General features: G+C 50.5%; 1 protein-coding gene and 1 pseudogene across 2 annotated transcripts in view; both read right to left on the bottom strand.

The window, feature by feature from the left end:
• Positions 1 to 5,935: 5,935 nt before the first annotated feature.
• The window catches only part of Sh3pxd2b (SH3 and PX domains 2B), an 88,455-nt gene continuing 82,144 nt past the window's right edge, over positions 5,936 to 12,246 (bottom strand). For both annotated transcript variants that reach the window (XM_031355080.1, XM_031355082.1), the window contains one exon: positions 5,936 to 11,414. In XM_031355080.1, the coding sequence (XP_031210940.1) occupies positions 9,888 to 11,414 (1,527 nt within the window). In that variant the 3' untranslated portion in view covers positions 5,936 to 9,887. The remainder of the gene's footprint in view (positions 11,415 to 12,246) is intronic.
• On the bottom strand, positions 7,963 to 8,132 carry LOC116079504 (annotated as a pseudogene).

Raw genomic sequence — 12,246 nt, 5'->3', positions numbered from 1 at the left:
CAGGTGAGTGAGTATGTGCAGGTGAGTGTGGGCAGGTGAGTGTGGGCAGGCGAGTGTGGGCAGGCGAGTGTGGGCAGGCGAGTGTGGGCAGGCGAGTGTGGGCAGGTCAAATGCAGGGCTGGCACTGAGTTGTATGCACTTGCAACTTTCCAGTGACCTTGCTGTTCTTATGTTCTAATGATTGCACAACCTGCATTTGGTGTTGTCCTTCATGCCTCTTAGAGTGTGCGAACTTCCCTGTCTCCTGGTGGAGAACGAGCAGGCCTCGGAGTCAGGATCCTCACCACGTGACTAACTGCCTAGCTGGAACATGATGCCAGTTCATTTTCTCTGAACTTCCTTTTTTTTTTTTTTTTTTAACTATACAAAGCTTTCCAATTATTGTCACAGAGATAATGCTTCCTGTTAAAGTGACACATTTACTGCCTAAGTTAATCTACTTATAATACAATATTGAAAAAAAATGCTGGTACAGGCTGGGTGTGGGGACAGCAGTGATGGGTACAGGGCCACTCAGGTCAAGTTTTAATAATGATGCTGTCGTGCACAGGGCCTCGGCCTTTCCAACATTGTACGAACAGATTCCTCTTTCCTGTTTTGTGCCCTTCGGTCATTGGATTTTAGGGTTTTTTTTTGCAGCCGTCTTATAACCTACCACAGAGTCGCCTGCCCTTCATCAGGGGGCTTCCTGGTCACACTATAAACTCACTCTTCTTTCCCAGCCTCCCCGCAACACACGTGATTCAGAGTAGACTCCAGAGAGAAGATGGGTGTTCTGCACTCTCAGGCACAAATAGATGTTCCAGGGTTGTCCACACAGGCTCCAAGCCTAGGCCTTCTTCCCAAGGCAGCCCTGCTCCAGGAAGTCTGTTTGCCTTGAGTCTGGGCCATAAAGGAGGGGCCTGCTCCAGGGGCCTGCATTCCTAGCTGATGTGTGTACACAGGAAATGCCCAGCCAAGAGCATGTTCTCCAAAGATGTTACTGACTCCCTGGTGGAGGGGAGGGGTAAGCTCTGCCTCTGATGGACACAGTACCATCAGTACCAGGCCTCCCCCCATGGGCACACAGAGACTGTTTTTAGAGGAAAGCTTCTATACTGGTCTCCCGGTCGGCAAAGCGCTTAGCTGTCTCCACAGTGTCTTGCTGTCCTCAGCCCAGTAGGATGCTACTTTAGCTGATGATGAAACTGGCGGAGTGAGGCACACACTGACCATGTGAGCCTGTGGTCTGGTACCCACACCTTCTGTGCTTTCAGGTGTGAGATGGGAAAGCTCTAGATGGAGGGTAGGGGTGAGGTGGCTGCACCAGTACAGTGCCTGACACACAAATACAAGGATCTGACGTCAGGTCTCCAGACCTAAGTCAAAAGTCAGGCACGTCAGCCCAAGCTTCAAACCCCAGGAGGTTGGAGACAAGCAGGCCCCTGAAGCTCACTGACCCGCCAATGTAGCTCAGTGGATTTGTTTTCAGATTCGGTGAGATCCTGATCAAGAAAAGACTTGAGTGGGTGTCAAGCCTTTAATCTCAGAACTGGGGAGGCAGATGCAGGCAGGTCTGTCGAGCTCAAGGCTAGCCTTGTCTACACAGAAGTTCCAGACCATCCAGGGCTTCCCACTGAGACCGTGTCTCAGAAAGAGAAAGAGAATGAGAGAGAGAATGAGAGGGAGAGGAAGGGGGAGAGGAAGGGGAAGGGAACAAAGGAGGGAGGGAGGCAAGGAAGGAAGGAAGGGAGGAAGGAAGGAAGGAAGGAAGGAAGGAAGGAAGGAAGGAAGGAGGAAATAGTTACTAGTCTCTGGTAGTCTTTTCTATTCCTGTCCAGTTTTGAATAGTTGAAGTATGTCCTGGGGGTGGAGAATTTCTCTGTGACTCTTCCTTCTAAAACATGCATTCCTTAACTAAAATCCTGCCAAGGGTTAAAATAAAAGGCAGTTAAACACAGACAACACTTAATAAAGTGCAGGCCTCGCTCTCCTGCTGTGGGGAACAGCTAAAGGGCTTTGATTTGAGGTAGTCCCTCCTGCCCTGCCGAGCCTGGAACCATACATAAGGCTAACTTCAGACCTGCAGCATTTTGCCTCTGCCTCCTGGGTGCTGGGATTCCAGGCACACACCACCAGGTCCGTCTGAAGAAGGTGTGGGCTGGAGACCTGAGCATAACTCCTCATGCTTGCACAGCAGGCACTTAAGTCATCTCTCCTCAGCCCTTGGCTGAAAGAGTTTTGAAAGACCCCAGTTTAGGGGCAAGAATTTGCTTTTATAAACAAACCCTTTGTGGTGGTTTGAAGATGCTTGGCCCAGGAAGTTGCCCTATATGGAGGTGTGGCCTTGTTGGAGTAGGTGTGGCCTTGGAGGCAGTGTGGGTGTGGGCTTTGAGGCTCTGCCCAGTGTGGAAGAGTCAGTCTTCTCCTAGCAGCCTTCACATGAAGGCTCAGCTCCTCCTGCACCATGCCTGCCTGGATACTGCCATGGTCCTGCTTTTATGACAATAGACTGAACCTCTGAATCTGTAAGACAGCCCCAATTAAATATTGTTCTTATAAGAGTTGCCTTGGTCATGGTGTCTGTTCATAGCAGTAAAACCCAAACTAAGACATCCTTCCTTTGCCAACCAGGAAGGCCAGGGGCCCTTGTGAGGGCACTTCCTTCCTGAGCATGCTAGGCAGAATCTAATATGAACTGACAGTGGATAAAGCCAGTAGCACATACCTGCAAAGCATGTCTGTCCATGGTTGTGGCCTAGTGACAAAATGCTCAGTTCTCTTCCTGTCTCACTTTCCCTTCTGAGCCTGGTGCTGGGACTTGGCCCCAAGCAGCCCACCGAAGCCAATATTTCTCTGAAGTCTTTATCTCTGAAGTTTTATCTTAAAACCTTGTATTCTGCATTCTTAAAACCTTAGGTTACCTTGTATTCTGTTGCACGGCACACTCTTCTTTGTTTTCATATGGAAATATATGAAATTACTTGATTAAACTGACCAACTTCCCACTGCTCTTTCTATTTCTGACTGCCTATTTAGGACGAGAAGACACTACAGGAGCCCTGTGTCTGTCTGCCCTGCCACACCATTGCCATGTGTCAGTGGGGTGTGAGTTCTAGTCCAAAGTGAATCTTGTGTGGCATTTCTGCATCACCCAAAGCATGTACAAGCTTCTGTCCTTTCCTCTGCCCTGTAGAGAGGGCACCCTGGGAAGGAAGGAGGTCCCTCAGAAGGTTTCTAGCTGGGGAGTCTGTTCATTCTAGGCTTCATGGCTAAAGCAAGAGTCAGAAAGGCTAGTGAGATGGCTCAGTGAGTAAGAGCACTGGCTGCTTTTCCAGAGGACCTGGGTTCAATTTCCAGCACCCACATGGCAGCTCAAAACTGTCTGTGCCTCCATTTCCAGGGGATCTGACACCCTCACACAGACATATATGCAGGCAAAACACCAGTGCACATGAAATAAAAATAAGTAAATTTTAAAAAGCTAATGTGGCCAGACAATGGTGGCACACGCATTTAATCCCAGCACTTGGGAGGTAGAGGCAGGCGGATTTCTGAGTTTGAGGCCAGCCTGGTCTACAGAGTGAGTTCCAGTACAGCCAGGGCTACACAGAGAAACCCTGTCTTGGGAAAAAAAAAAAAAAAGGCTAATGTGGAGCCCAGAGTGGTAATATATGACTTTTTAAAAAAACCAAACAAACAAAAAATAAAAACAAAAAGCAAAACTTCCCAGTGAGAATGTTGGCATTCTTCCTGTACTCTTTTTACTTCATTAGAGATGGAACTCAGGCCCATGCTTGTGTCAGGTAAGCGACTTAGCAGTGAGCACTATGTCAAAGCATTGACTTTCTGGCTTTCATTTTGATGGCATTAAAATAAAGATGGACGTGGAAATACTAACGGACCTGCATGCTGGCCCCAGTAACCAAGCACTCCTACCAAGGGGATGGGGACCTCAGACTGGTACTTCTAATTCCCCAGGCTGAGGAGAAAAGAAACAAGTGTGACTTCATACCAACGTGATGTATTCTGACTGGCCAGAGCTTCTCCAGGATTGCCATTAGAGAAAGGTGAGTCTCACAGTACAGCAAAGCTAGAAAAACTCCAAGCACCTGCCCACTAAGGCTCCATCTGTCCGTGTGCAGAGAGATAACTGCAGCAAAGCTGGGGGGGGCATAATATATGCACACATATATGTAAATATGTGTACATGTTTTATAATACACAAATGGTGGAGATGAGTAGGAACATTGATGCTCTTAGTGTGGTTAGGTACAATCTTGGTAGCTGTGAGTGGCTTCTAAAGGTGGTCATATTTTAAAAAATATGTATTCATGTATGTGTATGGGTATCTTGTCTACATATGTGTCTGTGTGCCATGTGTGTGCCTGGTGCCCTGAGAGGTCAGAAGGTGGCATTGGATCCCCTTGACCTGGAGTTATAGAGATTCTTGTTGGCCATCTGGATGCTGGAAATCAAACTCTCAAGTCCTCTGGAGGATCAGCCAGCACTCTTAACTGCTGGGTCATTTCTCTAGCTCCAAGCCACTCATCTCTGATTTCTATTATAGCCACAAGGAGGACATTTGCACGTGCTTTCCTTATATACATATTATATATTGGTATCATAATTAAAATAGTATAAGTCTAAATACTAGGGGTGTATAAGAAGTTTGCTATTTCTAGGTGGGTACAAACTCAAATTTGAACCATCATTTTCATTCAAGAATGTAATCAGAAACTAACAACAGAAGCTATGGGAACATGGTGGTTTCTCAAATGCTTCAACATAGGGGTGAGGGTCACAACTGAGTGTGAAGAACTGCCTGCTGTGAAAGCAAGAGGACTTGAGTTCAAACCCCTAGGCTCTGAACAGAAATCGTGCATGGCCTTTAGTGCCCGTAATCCCAGCACTGTGGGATGGAAAGAGGCAGAATCCAAGGGCTCACTGACTCTGACTTAGCCAAAGTGGATGAGTTCCAGCATCAACGAGAGGCACTGTCTCATCACAGAAGGTGGACAGGGTAGAGGAAGATGCCTGATGTCATTTTCTGAACAATTGTACCCAGCAGTATAAATCACATACACACATGGAATCACTACGTGACCCAATGAGTCTGCCTTGGCTCTGCCTTCGAGAAATTAATAAATGCCTCTTGTGAACAGAGAACCTGGCAGCCCTGTAGCCCAAATATGTAGCCAAATTTTCCCCTACTTTCCCGCACTCTTGTTCACCAGAAGACAGTGTCAGTTGGAGCAAGACTCCCTGGACGTGTGACGTTTCTACTCTTTAGGTAGACTTGAGATACCCCTTGTGCCCCTCAAATGTAAGGTGGCTTTCTGTTGTGGGTTTGTCTGCCCCCTCCAGCATATAAAGAGTCCCTCCTGTTTCTGGGCAATGCTTGAACAGCTTCTGTTTATTTCTCTTCCTCAGATGCAAAGAGCTCAAGTCCGGACACCAGAGTGTGAAGTCCAGACACCAGGGCATGCATCTCTTTCAGTCAGATGAAATCCACAAACACTCTATCTTTACAACGAAAGCTTGAAACCAGTCAAGCATTTTATTATTATTTAAAAAAAAAAAAAGAGAGAAAAGTCTAATGGTATACAGTCTCTACATGCTACAGCTAGGTGTTCACCCCCTGCCCTCTCACATTAAACACTCACAGGAAATAAAAGCCTCCACCAGGACCTGTTGGTTGGCCTAAGGGGTGTGAGAAGGGCTGAGAACTCGGGGTCCCCAGTACCAGCTGTGGGCACATGAATACAGTGGGCCATGCTGCCTAGAGCCCACTGTTTCTGAAGCGATGTTAGAAGCAACCCAGCTCCTTAGTGGCCCTGAAACAGGAACCATGTATGGCTAAGGTGACCACAGTTTATCACACCCCCTGGTACAGAAGAGAGGCGCTACTAGTAACTACAGGGCACAAAGGCATTACAGGCATAATACGGGCACCTCCGTTGCATCAGAATTGTTTATTGCTGTAGTAAGCCTGGTGGGGCACCTTTGCTCTTAAAAGCACAGATGTGAGAGGGAAGGCCACTGGCGATGGCACCGGGTCTGGTCTTTTGAAGGACAGAAGCTAAGCCCTCATTCTGATGGGACCTAAGGGGGCTTACTTGGCGGAGGAGTACAGGGACAGGGGAGAAGATGGAACCCTCACATATGAGGGGCTTGGTACCTCAACTAGATAGCACCGGGGACCAGTATCGCTCCCCAGAGCAGGGAGGCCTGGTCTGTGGGACAGTTGTTCAGCAGGTGGGGAGTATGAACCATTGTCTTAACTGTACAGCTCTGCTTGGGGTTAGGTCAGTCCTGCTGCTAGAACCTTAGCAAATTAGGAGTCATTCTTCCAGGCAAAGGCAAATCCTTGGGCCTCCATAAAAATGAATTTCCTACCTGTTCAGTCCATGCCCCTCGGACTTTGGGGAATCTTTGGTCTGTGGTAGGATATGGCTGTCTGTAGTATCCAGGGAAAACCCTGAAGGAAAGTTTAGATAGCCAGTGAAGGGGCCGAGATGGCTACACTGTTCAAAGAAATGGCGAGGCTTCCCAGGGTACAGACTATGTCGACACCAAAGAGCCCTGGGCTCATGGAAGGACAGGAGCTAAGCCATTAAGGCTCTTGTTTATCTGTGACGCTGGGGGTGGAGCCTGGGGCCCCATGCATGCAAGCCAGTGCTTTCTGGCTGCACTACACCTCCAGCTTGCTCTTCGTAGATGGTAGGGGCCGTTTCTTCCTCTCACTAAGGGCAGGAATTTGGTGATAAATACTAAACTGTCCTAAGTTCTTGGTGGAGATTTGGCACCTGTTCTTTACTGAAGCACATGTGTCCCCACTTTCCACCCACCCCCCAAGTCCCCAGTGGGTTCAAAAACAGTTTAAGGTCAGGAACTGTGCCACAGAAATCAACTCTATGGGGCAGTCTGGTGTCAGTGGCTCAAAAAAAAAAAAAAAAAAAAAAAAAAGACTGTGAGCGCTTGGTATGGCTCTGGCCATTTCCTGGCAGGATATGAAGTAGTTGTAGCACAGATCTCCCCTGGCCTCAGCCTGGGGCCATGGTAATGGTGAAGAGTGACTCTAGTCAGAAAATAAAACCAAAATCTCCATCTAGCAAGTGGCTGTTTTCAAGCCCAGGTTTCCAGGGGTCAGAGAGCAGGGCCCAACCAAAAGGGGCCATCTGGCCTATGACCAATGTTTGGCCAGGGGATTATGGGAGAGACACCTAAATTCAGATACTGGGTCACTTGATTGCCTGCAAGGATTGTAACATTTCTTTACCAGTGGCCACACCTTAACTTTCCCATTAAGTATTGGTGTGGTCCTTGCCATCACATCAACAGAGTTGTGGGGGAGGGGCACAAGTTTGTATTGGTGATCTGATCTGTGATTGGCCCCGACGTTGCTACCGTGGCCTTGGGGGTTTTCTAAGGCAGGGATGGAGGGGAGACTGGCATATGCTCCACCCCTAGAGGAGTGACCACAGTCCTGGATGTCAAAAAGCTAAGTCCCAGGCAAGGGAAACTGGGTGAGTGACTTGGCTCTGCAGACCCACTCGCTTCCAGTTGTCCAGGGCAGTGCTAAGCGCTATGGCCGATGGAGCTTGCCACAGAAATCTTCAGGCTGTGCATGGAACCCAAGGAAAGGACAGTGAACAGAGAGGGAATCCGGCACACATGTTCATGTCAGCACGAGGATAGGACAAAAGGCAAACTCTCTCCTTGCCCACAGGAAGGCTCCGCCTCAGCCGACCCCAGAGAGGAGGGAAGGAGGCAGATAGATGACTTCTCCTGTGGAGCTAGTAGGCAAAGCATACTTCTTCAGCGCAGGGTGATGCCCCTCCCACTCCCTGTTCTACCCAGCATCTGGCATAGAAGGGACTTGTAAATTCTTGAGACGGTTACAGAGAGCCAAGTGCAAACAAGATAAACAAAACAAAACAAAACAGCAACAACAACAACTAAACCCCCTTTGCCTCTTCAAAGGCCTGTAAAACAGCTTCAGAAAGCTGTTCAAGTGAAGGTGTCGAAACTCAAAAACCACCACCACCACCAAAAAAAAAAAAAAAAAAAGCTATGAAGCTTCCTGCACAGTGTGGGTGTGTGCACGAGGCTCTCAACACTTGATCTTAGCCAAAAGGCCGAGAAGCGATGTGGGAGAGAAGCGAAGCAGGAGGCTCTCAAGTGCTGCTCCAGAGCTGAAGACCCACTCAGCCTCCCCTTTCCCTAACTGCCGCTTTCCCCTGAGGCCCAGGGCGCAGACTAAGCAGGAACATCCTTCAGGAGCCTGCTACCCCGGCCCAAGACTGCAGGCTGAGCAGAGAAAGAGAGTGACCTCGCCAGGTGGGTCAGAGGAAAGCAGAGAGGGCTGGGAAGGGGTGGGGTGCAGAAGGGATCCGTCTGCGCAAAATCTTTGGCACTGCAAGTAAGTTGCAAAGCATCTTGGGAAAAGGGGGCTTCGTGGTTCACAAACCACAGGAAAAATGAACCCGGGGTGGGGGGGAGCATAGAACAGGACAGGGCTGTTTCTTCCTCCGGGACTGTGGGATGGGATGGAGCTCTGCCCTCCCAACTCCACCCCTCTTTCACAGGAAGCCTACTCACAGGTACAAGTTGGTCTGGGCTGGGAGCTAGAAATCTGGGTCCTGACTAAGTGGACCACTCGAAGCCTTAGTTGTCTATTGGTCAACATAGGGAAGAGCTACCCTGGGCTTCTCCCAGGGAAAGAGCATGCTAAAAAGCAAACTGTTCTACAGGAAGCAGCAGCTGCTGGGGCAGGAGACTGCAGGCCCTTGGCTACTACTGTCCTTAGTTTGGCACAGACCCAGTTGCTGGTCCTTAGCCACCAGAGTCTCCTTCAAGCCACCGAGGGACAGTGCCTCAGCTTCCTTTATTCCTCTTCCACACACAGGGTCAACTTCCCTCACTTCCCTCACTGGTTGTTCTTGCAGGGAGAAGAGCATGGGTACTGGGATCAGGCAGGCCCGGACTCAAGCTTCCTCCAGCCACTTCCCAGCTAGCATGTCCTGGGGCCTGTGGAGCCTCAGTTTCCTCATCTAGAAAATGGGTGCAATAGAACAGGGGAGGCTGGTTGATGGTTAGAACATGAAGGAAGAAGGCCAATGGCAGTTTGGCACCTACTGGGCAAAGAAGCATTCACGGACCATGTGCCTTGTGAAGGGCTGGCCCCTTACTTAAACAAACATGGAGAGTCTTGTTCTAGGGATTGTGGGAGGTGGGCAGGAATTGGAGTTTAAAAGCCCTGGATGGACCAGAGGCTTTAGCAGTGAAGTGAAGCATGCTCCTTTAGGACTGATCACAGTCCGAGGCAGGACAACCGAGTGAATCTCTAGGACCACTTCGGGGCAGCTGCATCTGCTCAGAACTCAGAAGCAGAAAGCCCAGAAGCTGATCCTTTCGGGACTCGGTTTTTCCTGGCACCAGGTATTCTGCGAACAGTGAACAATGCCATTAATGGGCTTCTAGTAACATGGAGAAATTAGAGCGAGTTGTCACAGGCTGTGGGGCCATCCTTCTGTGCCACCACTGAGCACCGAGGTGTGGTCTGGAAGTTCTCTAGGTGACCGATGTCAGTTCCAGAGGTCTGTGAGTGTCACTGTCCTGCTTCTGGATGACATGATGTTGTCTAGAGGATGGGTTCTACTACAGACAAGGACAGTAACATGGTTTCTACCTAGCGAAGGCTGTGGCTTTTGAGACTTCTGGATAGGCCACAACAGGAGAACCAGACCCCAGGCTGCAGGACATCTCTGCACCAAGCATTCTCCACCCTGGGAGGGAAGGAGCCACAGAACCCCAGTGGCCACCTTCCTTGATAAATTAAGATGCGTATTAAATACGTGGGGGACGCTGGCAGGGGCAGCGGGTCTCCGGGCAGGGTAGGGAGGCTAGGGTTTCTTCCGGAGGTAGTTGGAAGGAATCCAGCCTTCCCAGGAAGGAGCCCCACTGAGGACCTGGCAGAACCACCAGCCACTGCTGTTCTTCTCCCGGACTTCGAACACCGTCCCTTCCTGGAAGCTGCTGGTGTCTTCGTCTCCTTCAAAGTTGGCCACAGCCACGTACAGTGAGTCCTTTGGGCCATCGGCATTAAGGAAGGAAGCTGCCTTCTCTCTGGTTTCTCCCACCCTGCCCGCGATGCGTGGCCCCAGCCCACCTTTGCCTCGCATGTCATCTTGGCCCACTGAGGAATTGGATAGGAAGGGTTTGGCTTTCGGAGGGACAAGGAGGGCCCGGCCTGCAGCAGGAACAGCTCTGCTTTCTTCACGCTGTGGCCCTCTGACCTCTGGGAGGGGCCTGCACGACAGTGGTGATGAGGAGGTTTTCTTGGGGGGTGGGGGTCTCCGAGGTGGGACCACAGGTCTTTGCTGGGTTGCTTCTTGGACAGGCACAGGCACGTTCTTGGGCCCAGGGTCTGTGGTCTTGGCTGGCCTGGGAGGGGCTCTGCAGGGTGTCTCCTTTGGACTCAGCCCATCCTGTTTGCTAGATCTATCCTGGCCACGGCCAGCTCCCTCCCCGGGAAGGAAGCTTCGGCTGAGCACTGTGTCATGGCCGCCAGCAGCACGGTGGCTTTCTCCATCTTTCTCTTGAGACTTGGCGGGTCTGAGCTTGCTCCTGAGGTTGTAGATATCCACATGGTCTTCACCCTGAGCTGGCTCTGTCTTGGGGGAAGGAGTTGGTTTGGGCCTAACCTGAGGTCTAGACTTCAAGAACAGATTCTGGGGGGTGGGTTCCACCTTCTCCTCGGGTAGCTCGGCTTTAGACCTGGAGATGGGCCGGAGGTTGGGCTTTTTCACTTCCTTGGCCAGCACCTTGTGGCCACACTCTAACCCCATTTCATTTCTCAGCGGGAACTTGCTCTTGTCGGGTTTAGGTTCTGGTTTCCTGCTGTCCCGGGCCAGCGGGGCATGCTTGGCTGGAATCATCGGCAAAATCATGCCAGGGGGCTTGGGGGAGGAGCCCCGGAGCGGCTCCATCTTCTGTCTCTCCCTCTCCAGCAACTCCTCTTCGGACTTGATGATGGACTCTTTGCGTGGAGGGAGGCTGGGCTTCTCCTCCTGTGTGGGGTCTGAGATCTCCTCATATCCTGTTGATGCAGACAGGTCTGTAGATGTCTTTCTTGGGGTTCCCTTTCCTCCTTTCCAGTCTTTGGACCAGAGCATCCCTGAGTCCACAGCACCGTGAGGTGCCTCAGGCAGGGGTCTGGAGGGCCCCACGGCTTCTGGACCTGTACTGTTCTCTGTTGCAGCTGCATCCCCAAGCCGGAGCTGAGTCATCTCGTGGGGCAAGGGGGCCAGGAAGTTGGGCCGAGAGGCACTGCTGGTCTTCTTGTATTTGTCAATGAAGGTCGCTGGGGCCCATCCCTCCTTATCTTCCATCTGAATGTACCACCAACCACTTAGGCTCTTCTCAATCACCTGGAAGGGGGACAGGAAAAGCCCTTAGCTTCTGGTGTTTACAGCAGCTATGCCATATGAAAAATAGGAATCTCTAAACACAGGAAAACCCTCAGGTCAATGATGTGCTATGCTTACATTCAGGGCAACTGAGGCTGGTGGAATGAGTTTCTTCTCTTATCTGTATCTCTTCCTGGTGCCTGCACCCACTGAACTGATGTCCACTATCACCCAAGTGAATTATTGGCGATGAACGGTTACATAAACTGTGCGAGACAGGCTGAAGTGTGCTCTCTAGTCCCTACCTGAAGTGTTGACCTTCAGTACTCCAGATGTCCTTGCATCTGGATAGGGTCTTTAAAGAGGTAACTGGGTGGAAATGGGTCATGAAATCAGGCCTGCGATTTGTAAATAAAGAGCGGGGATTGCATGTGTGAGGGCATAACAAGAGGGTAGCTATCTGCAGGCCAAGAAAAGAAGCCATAGGAGAGACCCACCAGGCACCTTGATCTTGGACTTCAGCTCCAGTGTCATAAGAAGGTAAGTCACTGTGTATAATCCAGCCCATCTGGGTATTATGGAATATGGCAGTCCTAGAAAACTAACACCTGCAATTCCCAGGCAGGTTCTGTACACAGGAAAGCTAATGCTCACAACTTCGACCTCCCTGTGATCCAGGGACAGCCATCTTATTCTACAGATGCAGAGCAGAACCTCGGGAGAGTGGAGGACTAGGCAGAGGGTGCTGAGGAGGGTGAATGAGGGAGGGCAGGCAACTGGGCTCTGGGTACTGCCGGCCCCTGCCCCTGCCCCTCAGGAAGAGCAGTGCCTGGCTTGAGAAACTGCCATAGGA

This window comes from Mastomys coucha, unplaced genomic scaffold (assembly GCF_008632895.1).
Source record: "Mastomys coucha isolate ucsf_1 unplaced genomic scaffold, UCSF_Mcou_1 pScaffold5, whole genome shotgun sequence".
Classification (NCBI taxonomy): Eukaryota; Metazoa; Chordata; class Mammalia; order Rodentia; family Muridae; genus Mastomys; species Mastomys coucha.
The sequence above is the reverse complement of the archived record's forward strand: the minus strand, read 5'-3'. Positions and strand labels throughout refer to the sequence as shown.